This window comes from Plodia interpunctella, chromosome 5 (assembly GCF_027563975.2).
Source record: "Plodia interpunctella isolate USDA-ARS_2022_Savannah chromosome 5, ilPloInte3.2, whole genome shotgun sequence".
Lineage (NCBI taxonomy): Eukaryota > Metazoa > Arthropoda > Insecta > Lepidoptera > Pyralidae > Plodia > Plodia interpunctella.
This window is the reverse complement of record NC_071298.1, coordinates 4,239,562-4,252,283: the sequence shown is the minus strand read 5'-3', so window position 1 is coordinate 4,252,283 and position 12,722 is coordinate 4,239,562. Positions and strand designations below refer to the sequence as shown.

General features: G+C 41.4%; 2 protein-coding genes across 6 annotated transcripts in view; one reads left to right on the top strand and one right to left on the bottom strand.

The window, feature by feature from the left end:
• ctrip (circadian trip) overlaps window positions 1-9,942 on the top strand; it is a 33,916-nt gene extending 23,974 nt beyond the window's left edge. For 3 of the 5 annotated variants that reach the window (XM_053745026.2, XM_053745028.2, XM_053745027.2), the window contains exons 21-39: window positions 242-314; window positions 600-739; window positions 1,230-1,395; window positions 1,714-1,906; window positions 2,240-2,409; window positions 2,844-3,027; window positions 3,420-3,517; window positions 3,930-4,067; window positions 4,467-4,591; window positions 4,965-5,111; window positions 5,370-5,581; window positions 5,660-5,751; window positions 5,965-6,457; window positions 6,860-7,063; window positions 7,422-7,610; window positions 7,798-7,966; window positions 8,231-8,347; window positions 8,695-8,874; window positions 9,214-9,942. In XM_053745026.2, coding sequence (XP_053601001.1) covers window positions 242-314; window positions 600-739; window positions 1,230-1,395; window positions 1,714-1,906; window positions 2,240-2,409; window positions 2,844-3,027; window positions 3,420-3,517; window positions 3,930-4,067; window positions 4,467-4,591; window positions 4,965-5,111; window positions 5,370-5,581; window positions 5,660-5,751; window positions 5,965-6,457; window positions 6,860-7,063; window positions 7,422-7,610; window positions 7,798-7,966; window positions 8,231-8,347; window positions 8,695-8,874; window positions 9,214-9,410 — 3,287 coding nt within the window. In that variant the 3' untranslated portion in view covers window positions 9,411-9,942. The remainder of the gene's footprint in view (window positions 1-241; window positions 315-599; window positions 740-1,229; window positions 1,396-1,713; window positions 1,907-2,239; window positions 2,410-2,843; window positions 3,028-3,419; window positions 3,518-3,929; window positions 4,068-4,466; window positions 4,592-4,964; window positions 5,112-5,369; window positions 5,582-5,659; window positions 5,752-5,964; window positions 6,458-6,859; window positions 7,064-7,421; window positions 7,611-7,797; window positions 7,967-8,230; window positions 8,348-8,694; window positions 8,875-9,213) is intronic. The other 2 variants (XM_053745029.2, XM_053745030.2) reach the window with 2 other exon arrangements.
• A 694-nt stretch (window positions 9,943-10,636) lies between these two features.
• LOC128669856 (transmembrane protein 256 homolog) lies at window positions 10,637-12,539 on the bottom strand. Its single transcript, XM_053745051.1, has 3 exons — window positions 12,303-12,539; window positions 11,901-12,176; window positions 10,637-11,664 (listed from the first exon to the last, which is right to left on the bottom strand). The coding sequence occupies exons 1-3, from the start codon at window positions 12,372-12,374 to the stop codon at window positions 11,521-11,523; spliced, it is 492 nt and encodes a 163-aa protein (XP_053601026.1). The 5' UTR covers window positions 12,375-12,539; the 3' UTR covers window positions 10,637-11,520.
• Between the last annotated feature and the right edge of the window lie 183 nt (window positions 12,540-12,722).

Sequence of the window (12,722 nt, the reverse complement as noted above, 5' to 3'; positions counted from 1 at the left end):
GCAATCAGCTGCCCAAAAACTATTGATATCTAAAACAAAAACATACAAATAAACCGGTCATAAATTACCTTTACCTGTGAAACTTCACTTTTATTGTTGATTCATTGTGTATATTAAATATATAATCTGTTTTAATATATTTTTTAATGGAGATATTGTTTCGAAAACTGTATTACCACACAAATAAATATTTCTATTTGTGAAAGATTTTGGCAATGTGTAATTTTTTATTTATTTACAGCAACCACAACTAGCGACGGGAGTGAGGCGAGCCCGGCCTCATCTTCTGCGCACGCTCAGTCTTCAGTACACAGGTCAGTTTCAAACTATAGTGTTGTAATATTGAAAAGTTTACGATAAATTTACCAGTTGATTCTAAGAGAGTCCTACATTACATAAGTCCGTCGTTGTACATACATTAAAATACATTTTCTTGTATTTATTATAATTTATGTACTTTTTTTATTTTAAAAATGTTTTTCGTTCACAGAACAATTATTTTGTTGTTTACGTCATTTCATCATCTTATACATTGTTTTTACGTGTCAATATAGATCTGCAACCATTAAATAATAATAATACGTGTAAATAATGTATAGATCGGGCAGCCCGCTGCAACTAGCGGAGATGTTGAAGCGCAAGCGCGCGGTGAAGCGCTCGGGCGGCGGCGCGCGGCACGGCCGTCGGCGCGACGAGCCGCCGCACGCGCACCACGCGCCGCCCACTGACGCGCCGCACGGTAAGCCCTTACTAGCTATCCGTCCCGACTGCGCTCGGGTTTTTTTTACCCGTTTTCACGATAAATTGTACACCTGAACCTTCCTCAGGAATCACGGTGAAGACCATATGAAAATTCGTGCAGTAGTTTTTGAGTTTATCGCAAATAGACAGACGTGACTTTGTTTTATAATGTAAGGATGAGCTTGAGATCTTCCGTAGGTTATAAACACAGCTAACTTACCTATACTTGGTGCCTAATTTCAAACGACTCCATGCAGGCAAATGATGCGTTTGAGAGGTGCGGGCAGGAAGAATTGATGAGATGTCTGCAGACAATAGCATCTTTTGTAGGTTACCGATCTACTTGCTTGTTTATTTCGAACGGAGGGTTCTACTCTACATGTATTTGATTTCTATGTCAACAAAAAATGTTCAAAAAGGTAAACCACTTTTTCTAAAACACTCTTTCTAAATATTATGTTAAACTAAATTTATTATTGTACGTATAGCGTCCGGAGTGCCGTCCGCAGCGCGGTCGACGAGTCGCGTGGGCGGCGCGTCCAAGACGTCGATGTTCTTGTCGTCGCTCAACCCGTCGCGCTGGGGCCGCTCGCCGCACGCGCACAAAGACGTCGCCTCGCATTCACACTGCCCCAACCTCACCGTGCAGAACAAGTCAGTACAATTATTATCATCATCAACAGCCATTTTAATGTCCACACTGCCGAGGCACTGGCCTTTGCTCCTTACCCATCCATAAGTACTTTGCTTCTAATAATTTAGGAATATAAAAACTGCAAAAACAAAGAGACGTGTACGTGCGCCGGCAACTCTTGATAGGCGTTGCTTTTGGAAGGCATTTGCATTTGAGTGATCTGTGTTTTCACTAAAAAGTCTATTTTCTGATTCTTTTCTGATCAATTGAAGTGACAATTGTTGTGTTTGGTATGCATTTTTTTAATACCTAGCCAATTAATACTAAATTGTTTACAGGGAAAAAGTCCGCGAATGGATACAATGGAGCGCGGCACGTCTCCAGCGCAAATGGGGCGCTTTGGGCGGCGGCGCCGGCGCACTGGAACAGCTGGCGGCTCTAGCGGCCGCGCTGCCGCACCAGCCGCACCAGCGGCACGCGCTCGAGCAGCTGCGCGACACGCTGCTGCAGCACGACGTGTCGCCGTTCGAGGTACACTTCACTCACACAAGAAACTGATGTTAGAAAATGGCTATTTCTGACATCAGTTTCTTGTATGATTTATAAACTGAATCTCTAATTGCCGACCATAAATGACGAATTATTATTTCTTACAAAGCAAATTAATTGTGAAGAACCACTTTGTATGAGATTAGCCCGAGTTTGATTTACGTCCTTTTTTGGCAATTATGCAATAGCTATATTGTGCTCTTTACGAATCAATCTTAATCTTGATTTTTTCAATTGTTGGTGTAATTTTGGCAACAAAATGAAAGTTCCCAATATAATAGAGAGTTGCCTTACGTTATAACTCGATGAATCCAGGTGAACCACTCGGGCGTGCTGGGCGGGCTGCTGCAGTTCCTCACGGGGTCGGAGGGCGCGGAGGCGGAGCCGGAAGCGGAGGGCGAGCCGGACGCGGAGCTGGTGGCCGCCTGCGAGGACCGCCTGCGGCTCTTCCTTAACGTGTTCGCGGACATGCCCACCGCTGCACAGTCAGTATATATTTTTCATCCAACATTTAAGACTTAACTTTCTTGTCGGTGGATTTCTTTCCGTCTCACTCTGTCTTCAGCGTCCCTGTATGACACCACTCTTGTTCTCTCCTTTATCTGGTCCAAATAGTAAGCCCTTCTTGGCTTTCCGTTTCCTCTTTTCGCCTTATATTTTGCCTTTTATTAGTTGGCCAATCATGTTTCCACGCGTCGACTCTATTACTTTTTTATTTACAATGTCTAGAACTTCTGCATTTGTTTTCATTTCTATCCAGTTTATTCTCTCCATTCGTCTCCAACTCCACACTTCGAAAACCTCCAATCCTTTTTTAATCATAGTCCAGGAATTCCTACACATACTACTCACAATTATTACACAGAAAACACATTAATGCAAAAATTAGGACGACCACTAACAAGAATGAACTTTTCAGCAGTAGCGAGTGGAGCGAGGACTTCGAGTTAGTTCCGATCGGCAACAGCGCGGCGCTGGCGGCGCTGGTGGCGAAGGTGAACGCGTGCGTGTCGCACCTGGAGCAGTTCCCCGTGCGCGTGCACGACCTGCCCGCGCGCCCCGCCACCTCCGCACTCAAGTTCTTCAACACCCACCAGCTGATGGTCAGTAGCTTTTAAAGTGTTTATTGCCATTTATATAGACGGTGGATCGATATTAACTACTACTACTACAAAACCGCTTCTATTGATTGGAAGAAATTATGCGCGGAGTACGGAGTAAAATACAAGATGTCACGGCACCAAAGATGTGACATATCGATGACATTTTGACACCATTTTATGAAAATAGTCCTTCATACTAAAATAAAAATATTGTATTATTTGCGTACGAAAATCAGCCTCATAGGTCAGATTGGAGATTTGTATTGCATTTTATTTTCCCATCATGGCTCCATATTTTTCAGATGTACGTGTCCCTGAACTAATTGTAGAATTGAATAAAATGATCTATGCTATTTTTATCTATGTAATCTAAAATAATGTTTTCCTTTCAGTGTGATCTCAAACGTCATCCGACGTGCACCAATCTCAAGCAGTGGAAAGGCGGCGTAGTTCGGATAGATCCCCTAGCGTTAGTTCAAGCCATTGAGAGGTAGGACTTTATGATGTATATTTTCTTTCATTAATTACTGATCACTGCCTATTTGTATGACTGCATTGTGTGTGACTTAATTCATAAAAGATTAAAGAATATAAGACATTATCAATGCCCAAGTATAAGATTTTATAAATGGAAGGAAAACGGAGAAATAGTTGACATGCCAACATACAGTGACTCGCGCCCGCAGCTGGCATACAAGTTGAAACTACTGGCATGTGTATTTCCCGGCCCATACAAATTACATTACAAATATTACTTAGTAATATAAAATCAACTGGGTGATCTTCGAAAAAATCTCATATGTCAAGAAAGAGCTCCAGCCAGAGTAGCCAAAGACGACGGTTAAAAAGTAGGTCAGCCATCAAGACACGACTATGATGTTATGTAATGATGTATATGACAGGTACCTGGCTCAGCGCGGGTACGCATGCGCGCGGTCGCGGTCTGCGGGCGCGGGCGCGGCGCACTCGGACGACGACGCCGCCTCCGACGACGACCTCGACGACGACGCCGCCACGCCCCCGCACCACCACCCCACTGAGTTAGTATTGTTGACTACATTGGCTCATACCAAATATCATCAACATTGGTATAGTGGTTTTGGTTGCAAAAGCGAATCAAATATTTATTTATTGGATATAATGATATTTCTTTATTTCGGACAGAATCTTAAATGTTAGTAATTAGCATTTTCTGTAAAGTAAGAAACTTTTTTAAACTTGTTAAAATCTTTGGTGTATGAAATCGAAACCAAAACCTTCGGTGCAGTATGATATGGTGACCTATAGTAATAGAAGTGGTCAGATATAATATTTAATTGGATTTGCCTGTGAAAAAAATCTTGTCTCCTTATAGACCCATGTCATCACAGTCACCATTCTATGACTGGCTCTTAAGAAATAAATCTAAACAAGAATTTTTATCTTTTAAATTGTTACAGTTCGGAACACAAATTGGAGTTTTTGATCGGCGACACAGTGTTGCCGTACAACATGACCGTCTACCAGGCGGTGCGGCAGTACGGAGAGCAGACTGACGCTGACACCGACACGGAAACACCACTCGGTATGTTATTATTTTTGCACCAAACTTGCTTGGAACGTGATCCAATCCATTCATATAATGACAATAAAAATATTGTAGGATTGCACAATAATATGTATAAATAAGAAAATATGTACCAACTAATGGTAGAGACATAAGCGTAGCCACATACTTGTTGAAAATTGAATAACTCATTCCGACTATCTTATATTCCGATATTTTTTCCTAAAGCTAGAACTTTACAAACAAAAACAAAATAATGACAGGATTAAAAACATGGAGCCACTAACAAGTTTTCACTATTAGAAACGGCTTAAGTAAATATAAGTCAAAAGGCAAAAAAGTTGTACAAGACAAGCTTTTGAACTTATTCTAATTAAAAATATGTCGACAGCGAACGCGGGCATCTGGGTGCAGACGCACACGATCTACTACCGCGCGGTGGAGTCGGGCGAGACGCCGCGACCCGACGCCGCGCGCAAGGGCAAGGGCCAGCCCGCCAAGCTCTCCTCCCGTCGCAAGCCCGACCTGCTCTGGAACGGTAACTCAACGCTACATTTATATTGCTGATTGTGTTTACCATTTTATATTATATTTGGCCAGTATATATTTCAGAACATCCTAAACTGTTAAAAATATATTTTAATGCAAAAACTGTGCTACATTCCCACGTATAGTCGAGATCTTTTTCATCTAGATTGTTTCAATTTCCTTTGTCATTTACTCAATATGTACCAAAAATACAATAATGACAGAATAACTGATTGAATTTAATGTTTATGTGTACCAATGTTTTCAGAAGGCGTGGTTCCCCCGCAATCGTCGCCGCTGTTCGTGATCCTGCGTTCGCCGCTGCTGACGGGCACAGAAGTGAAGGACGCGTCCTTACCAGCGCTGGGCGTGCTGCGAGCGCTGCACGCGCTCAGCCGGCACTGGCACACGCTGTACCACTGCGCGTGTCTGCCCGACCATCGCCCGCTCGTGCCCAACGCCGACTTCATCAACGCCAAGGTTGGTGACGGCGTCCGATTTATTTAAGAGATTCGGTGAAAATAGAATAAGTTTTCTAATCGTTTGTTATTGTTTTAGCTCGCTGCCAAAGCAAATAGACAACTACAAGATCCACTCGTGATAATGACTGGTAATCTACCTCCATGGCTCAAGAAGATAGCATATGCTTGGTAAGAAACACAAAATAAAGTACTTACATTTAATTTATAACTTTATTTGTTTTTATTTTTGTAAAGGTTATTATATGTTTTGTTTATTGCATTTTTTTATATTAGAAAATGACAAATCGAGATAAACTTTTGTATGAATGTGAGCGTAAGATTATTTCAATCAGTGTTTTGTCTTTTTAGACATAAATTAGTCACATACGCATTTTGTTTCAGCCCATTCATATTCCCATTCGAATGCCGGCACCTGCTATTCTACGTGGTGTCGTTCGACCGCGACCGCGCGTTACAGCGTTTATTAGAAGCGGGCGGCGAACGCGGCGGTGCGGCCGCCGCCGCCGGCAACGACAGCGAGCGCGTCGCGCCGCGCCTCGACCGGCGCAAGCGCACCGTCCAGCGACACAACGTCCTCCGACAAGCCGAACACGTCATGCACGAATTCGCACACTCCAAAGCTTTACTAGAAATACAATACGAAAACGAAGTCGGCACAGGACTAGGCCCGACTTTGGAGTTCTACGCGCTAGTGTCGCAGGAGCTCCAGCGCGCCGACCTGGACCTCTGGCACGGCAGCGAGAACTTCAAGCAGAAGCCGACGTCGTTCGCGGGCGAGATAGTGAAGAGCCAGCCGCCCGTGGTCACCGACCGCTCGGCCGACGCGGCCGCTAGGCTGGCCTCATCTGTGCGCGACGCGCTTAGTCTCGACGAGGTAATTAACTTTTAGTAAAAGTTAAAGAATATTTTGTGATTAAGATAGATTTTGAGACATTTGTATTGTCAGATGAATAATTATTTATTTCAGACAGTAGATAGCTAAATGTTAGGGACGACATTATCACTAAACCTAAAACTAAATTGGGTAAATTATTTTTATTTATTTACCTATATATATCTAAGTCCAATGTCGTAAGTACGGGCCAATCCGCCCTGGTAGAAATATGATTGAGAAAAGGACATGTCTTATTTATTAATTTTGCAATAATTTACATCAACAATATAACTAAATTTAATAGTGAAGCACAAATCTTGAAGCAACACAAACCTCACTGAAGCATTTACTTCAAACAAATCAAACTATTCTACAGCTCTTTATATACCATCAAATTTTCAGGAGCGGTCTCCAGAGCCATCGGAGTTGGAAAAGGAGACACTGATTCCATCGCCGGCGCCGGACGCGACATACGTGTCGTGGGCGTGCGGGTTATTCCCGCAGGCGGTGGGCCGCAACGCGCGGGCGTCCCACTTGTCGCGGGTCAAGGCCAAATTCCGCTTCCTCGGCAAGTTCATGGCTAAGGCTGTTATGGACTCCAGGATGGTGAGTGCCTCAAAAATTTCTTTGCCTTTACAGACCTTAAAAAATATCTACATTTGTTGAACACTACATTTTGCATTTAACACATTTGAGTCAATTATTATTACACATTGCATACATTTTATTATCGGATTTGTTTACACCGTCTCGTCTGGTTGTTCTAGAAACATTGGATCAGTAGAATGATAAATCCGACATTTGTCAAAATGTTTTTTTACATAAGACTATCGAGGTCGTATATCAAAAATTTTGTAACAACAACTAACAACTGCCATTTTGCATGAGATTATTGGGAAGTTGTATGGAAATCGTATAGGTAATCATAGCCAGTCGTCTTCATTTTTATATATGTTTGATCCAGGTGGACATACCGCTGTCGGTGACGATGTACCGGTGGGCGGTGAGTGAGCAGCGCTGGCTGTCGCTGAGCGACGTGCGGCACGTGTCGCCGGAGCTGTGGCGGTCGCTGTGTCGGCTGCGGCGTGTGGCCGCGCGCGCCACGCACATCGCCGCCGACCCCCGCCACAGCGCCGACCAGCGGGAACACATGGTCAGTACTACTTTATAACAGTGTTTTACTTGTACTTTCGTTTTGCCCTTAAAATAACTGTATTTTTTATATTTAGTATCCGCCTTACTACTCTTTCTTTTCCACTCGGAACAGTCTTTGGCATCCTAGTTGTCAGATCATTGACACATAAAATACACAAATGTAACTATCAATTTTGGATTGTCAGATAAATGCCCTGGAGCTGGACGGATGCCCGATCGAGGAACTAGGGCTGGACTTCATCCTGCCCGGGGACGGGTGCACGGAGCTGCGGCGCGGCGGACGCGACATGCCCGTCACCGCGCACAACCTGCACGACTACATCGGGCTCGTCACGCATTGGCTGCTCTATGAAGGTACGCCAATCAATCAAATAGCGAGTCTTCTTCTTAGCGAGTCAATTCTGGCATTCAAATTACTGAAGACTAATATCTCGCCACTGCCAAATAAACCGGTCGTATTTCAGCGGTCATATTTCAGATTCAAATTAGCTAAAACTTTCTCTTCTGATGATAAAAGATACCATCCATGCTTCTTTTAATTTGTAAGAATGTGTTGCAGGAGTAATAAAAGAGAACTTTATTTGGATAATCTAATTTATTTTTTCGTATTGCTTACAGGTGTTGTGAAACAAATGTCAGCATTCAAAGAAGGATTTGAATCAGTATTCCCATTGGCCAACCTAAAGATATTCTACCCGGAGGAATTGGAGCAAGTGTTCTGCGGAAGTCCCTCTGGTAATAATTCACATTTTCATTTTGTATTGTAAACCACTGATGGGGAAGACCTTATTACTTGTTCTGTGTTTATTCAAATCAATTTATATTTTTTTATTTCCACAATCTTCCAATAAAAATGTTCTTAGGTATTGTTATGTACTAAATATAAAGACTGCGAGAGACTGGAGTCTTCTCTCGGCCTTTTGGTTATTATCAAACTAAGCAGAGCTAGACATCATCCTTCCATCATTTTCGGAAATTGTGAATATAGGAGGCAGCGTCTATGTGTAGCAGCTTTTGTTTTTTAATTAAAATTATTATTATGAAATATGTAAACATTTCATAAATTAAATAAAAATATGCAGGCGGTCGCGAGTCCCGCTGGGAGCCGCGCATGCTGGCGGAGTGCATCCGGCCCGACCACGGCTACACGGCGGCCTCGCGCGCCATCCGCATGCTCATCGACATCCTCGCCTCCTACTCGCGCGACGAGCAACGGCTCTTCCTGCAGTTCGTCACCGGCAGCCCCCGACTGCCCACCGGAGGTACGTCACTATACTGATCCGTATAACGCCGCCGCTTCTTCCAAGAGTATATATGAGAAAATATTATTCTTTTCATGAAATCTATCATTTTTGCTTTTTCGTTTATATACTTGATAAATAAGAAGTGTTGTAGTAGAAATTTATCTTTATCAATAGTAGCGATTCTATTTTGGTATCTGGTTTAATTTCAAAATATTATCTGCTATGATAGTGCTTGAGTAGGTACTAGTTATCTAAATAACAATTGAATCAGTTTTGTATCAAGGGTGATTTATCAATGCCTGGCCACGGGACAGCGTCCAGCGTCCTAATATAATATGACGTGAATATTCCATACAGGCTTCAAAGCGCTGAACCCGCCGCTTACGGTGGTGCGCAAGTCGCTGGAGTCGTCGCTGGACCCGGACGAGTACCTGCCATCGGTGATGACGTGCGTCAACTACCTGAAGCTGCCCGACTACAGCAGCGCCGATGTCATGCGCGCGAAGCTGCGACTGGCCGCCTCCGAGGGCCAGCACTCGTTCCACCTGTCGTGAAGCTGTGACAGTGTGTGTGCTGTAATGTGTGTCCGGGGCGCCTGCTCCCCACTACCGTTTTGTGCAATCAGACTTTTATTTACTATGTGACGGACGCTGTCGAGTGCTGTACGTTCTACATTTTGTTTTCTTTGGATTTGGATTACATAAATATGTTTATAGCTATATTTTGTGTTAATTTAATGTGATAGCTTTGTATATTTCTTTATTAATTTAGAGAGATTCTCGACGGGAGGCTGTCGTAACTACCGTTTGACGATCGCGAACTCGCCCGACGCCTGTAACCTTCGCACACTGACCACGCCACCTCTCTATATCGTCACCATTATATATAATAATATACTACTATAATTAATATTAGTTTTCGGGAGACCACTACGAATCTTCTCTGAGAGTCTTATAAATATAATAGCATTTATTACCAAACGGTGTATGTTTTGAGTAACATTTAAGTATCATTAATGAGTAAAGAAAAAGTGCAAAATTTAATATGTAACAATTTCAATAAAACCATGTAAACAATATTGATCAAGATTGTGTTTCATTAGTTGTTGTTCCCGACATCATAACGGCAAGGCTGTCGCGATCATGACAACCATTGCGTCCCACCAACACTCACTTTCAACCTGCCAAAAATAAAACAATATGTACCCTTTTCCCAGTAAAAATGTTTTCTTTATCTGGGTCTGCGTCCGTTCCCCTGTGTATGTTCCCAAAAAGTATGATTAATGTAACGGGAGGTACTTTGTTTAGAAACACGTGCTGTCGGTATCGGTACATTTGGACTCTGTTATTTCAGAATCTGTTACGTTGTGTGTTGCCTGGGAGGTTTAAAATATACGCCACATGCGCAAAATGGTGTTTCAATCGCTTCGTCGCAAAATTCCCCTTTCAACGATCGCCGTCCCTTCCGCAAAATGTCACAAAATGGCGTTTAGCCGCACAATGCATAAATTGTGATTGTTTTCAATAATTCCAAAAAAAAATCATTTTCTTTAATGATAATAATAAAGGTACTTCAACTTGGCAAAACCCCTACATCCACTAAAATCCATTTTGAAGATCCTTTGATGGATTTTTTCGACTTTTATGCCCACTTTCTATGATTCAGGATTTTGAAAAATGGATTTTATAGAAACTAAACTTGTGTCTCAAGATCCAATTGGTGATAGGTACATGCAATCTCCTTTATCAAGCACTTCCTTCTTTGAGTAAATATAAACAAATTCTTAAATAATTAACTTTATTTGTCTAACAATGTCACAATCACAATAACCATAAATTAGATATGTACAAAATATTTTTCTTGTCACAAAGGAGTCAAATAATGTTTACGTAGGTAAGGAGTTGATAAACTGTTCTACATAAAAGTAAAATATAATGTTATCTCTTAATTACAAATATAAATTCATAGCTACACCACTTCCAATAAATAAGTTGCACATATATACATTTGACGACCTCGGTGGCGCAGTGGTAAAGTTCTTGCCACTGAACCGAGAGGTCCCGGGTTCGATCCCCGGTCGGGTCATGATGGAAAATGATCTTTTTCTGATTGGCCCGGGTCTTGGATGTTTATCTATATTATGTATTTGTTATAAAATATAGTATCGTTGAGTTAGTATCCCATAACACAAGTCTCGAACTTACTTTGGGGCTAGCTCAATCTGTGTGATTTGTCCTGATATATTTATTTACTTATTTATATATGGATAATTTTCCATATAAATAAACACCGGTGTGTTGTTTCCCACTGAAACTGCGAGAGGTCAGTTCAACAAGTTATAACCAGTGTGTCAATACATAAATAGAGCAATATATGAATAACTATGGATTTAGATGAAGATTATAAAACAAAAGTCACTTGACTGACATTACTCAATGGAAGTAATAAGCTGTAGTCTGCATGTGGACAAGTACTTAGTACTTCCATGCATTACTCAAATACTAATGAACACACACTACTTAATACACTAAACTGACATAATAAAATAAAGCCTAATATATTTTTAAATATTAGACTAAAGATGGAATGAAGCAAATACATTCACTTGACTACCTTAAATAATACCTAAATTTGAACATAGGAGATATTGAAAGTGCTCAGGTTTTACAGTACCATGGCAATCCACCCAAGGATCAGACAAGAGCCACCAATGGGTGTAAGACGTCGCAAGCTGCGATCGCCGGTGAAGCAGTGATAATAACAAGTCCCACTGAAGAGTCCCATGCCAGCTATGAAGAAGGAGCCAGCCTGAAATTATTAAAATTAAGCTTTTATAAAAGGTTATACAATTTTAGTTGAGACCTAATAAAATTGTGTTTTGACTACTAATGATTTATAAATATTAGCACACAAATTAGGATGTAGGTAGCATTTAAGTTACCATGCATGGACTTCAATGCAGTGATAATAATTGAAACATGAAATTACTTTGGGTAGATTGATGGGCTGTTTATGGTACACAGTAAAAATAAAGTAAAACTTACAACAATCGGCCTCTTGCACAGAGGAACAGTCATCAAGGCTAGAGTATGAAGAAAGTGAAAACGATTGGCAGTTTCAAATATTTTTTTCAAGTCTTCTTTAGTGTCTGTTTCTGGGAATGTTCTATGTGCTCCCATGGCACCCAGGACAACGGCTGCAGCTCCGCTAAGCCCTGCCAACCGTACAAACGGCCCAGCTTCTTGTGCGAGCTCCCACAAAGGTGTCCTAATCATGATTGGAGCTGGTGGCGGATCCAATGAATTCGTCTTAAAAACTCCCTGTAAAAATAGAGAATAATATGTAGTATGAACTTCAATATATTTTTTTACAAATAAAGCTATAGCAAGCGTGCTTTGTTACGTCACAAATAAACTAAAAATACATATCATTGTCGAATAACTTACGATCTGGCGTAATATTTTCATTGTCCCATCAGTCACCGTATTAATCATTAAAGCGTCCCCCCAATTTACCATACCTGTGATTATTTTCTTTTAAATAATAGATGCAAATATACAATTGAATCTATCAGAAACAAATCGAAAACAAACGAAGCTTTCAGAAACACTGAACAACTAAAAATTAGAAATGTATGTTTTAGGGAGTTGGTCGATCGGTCAAAGTTGGAACGTCAATGTCAGCTGATTGACATTGATTGGCGGCATAGAGAAGGTGAATCGGACAAACATTATAGTTGCCGAATGAACTACCGACAAAATATTTATTTTCCATTGTTTCCGCGTACATTTAAACACTAAATTATATCTTGTGTAAATTATCTCCATGGCTGTTTCAGCTATGATGATGATGACTGGGAAATTAAT

Excerpts from the sequence above, each read along its gene's own strand:
- LOC128669856 (XM_053745051.1), bottom strand. The coding sequence starts at position 12,374 with ATGGTAAATTGGGGGGACGCTTTAATGATTAATACGGTGACTGATGGG. Across the intron at positions 12,177-12,302 it reads TGAAAATATTACGCCAGATC|GGAGTTTTTAAGACGAATTC; the intron begins GTAAGTTATTCG and ends CTATTTTTACAG. Across the intron at positions 11,665-11,900 it reads TGTGCAAGAGGCCGATTGTT|GCTGGCTCCTTCTTCATAGC; the intron begins GTAAGTTTTACT and ends TAATAATTTCAG.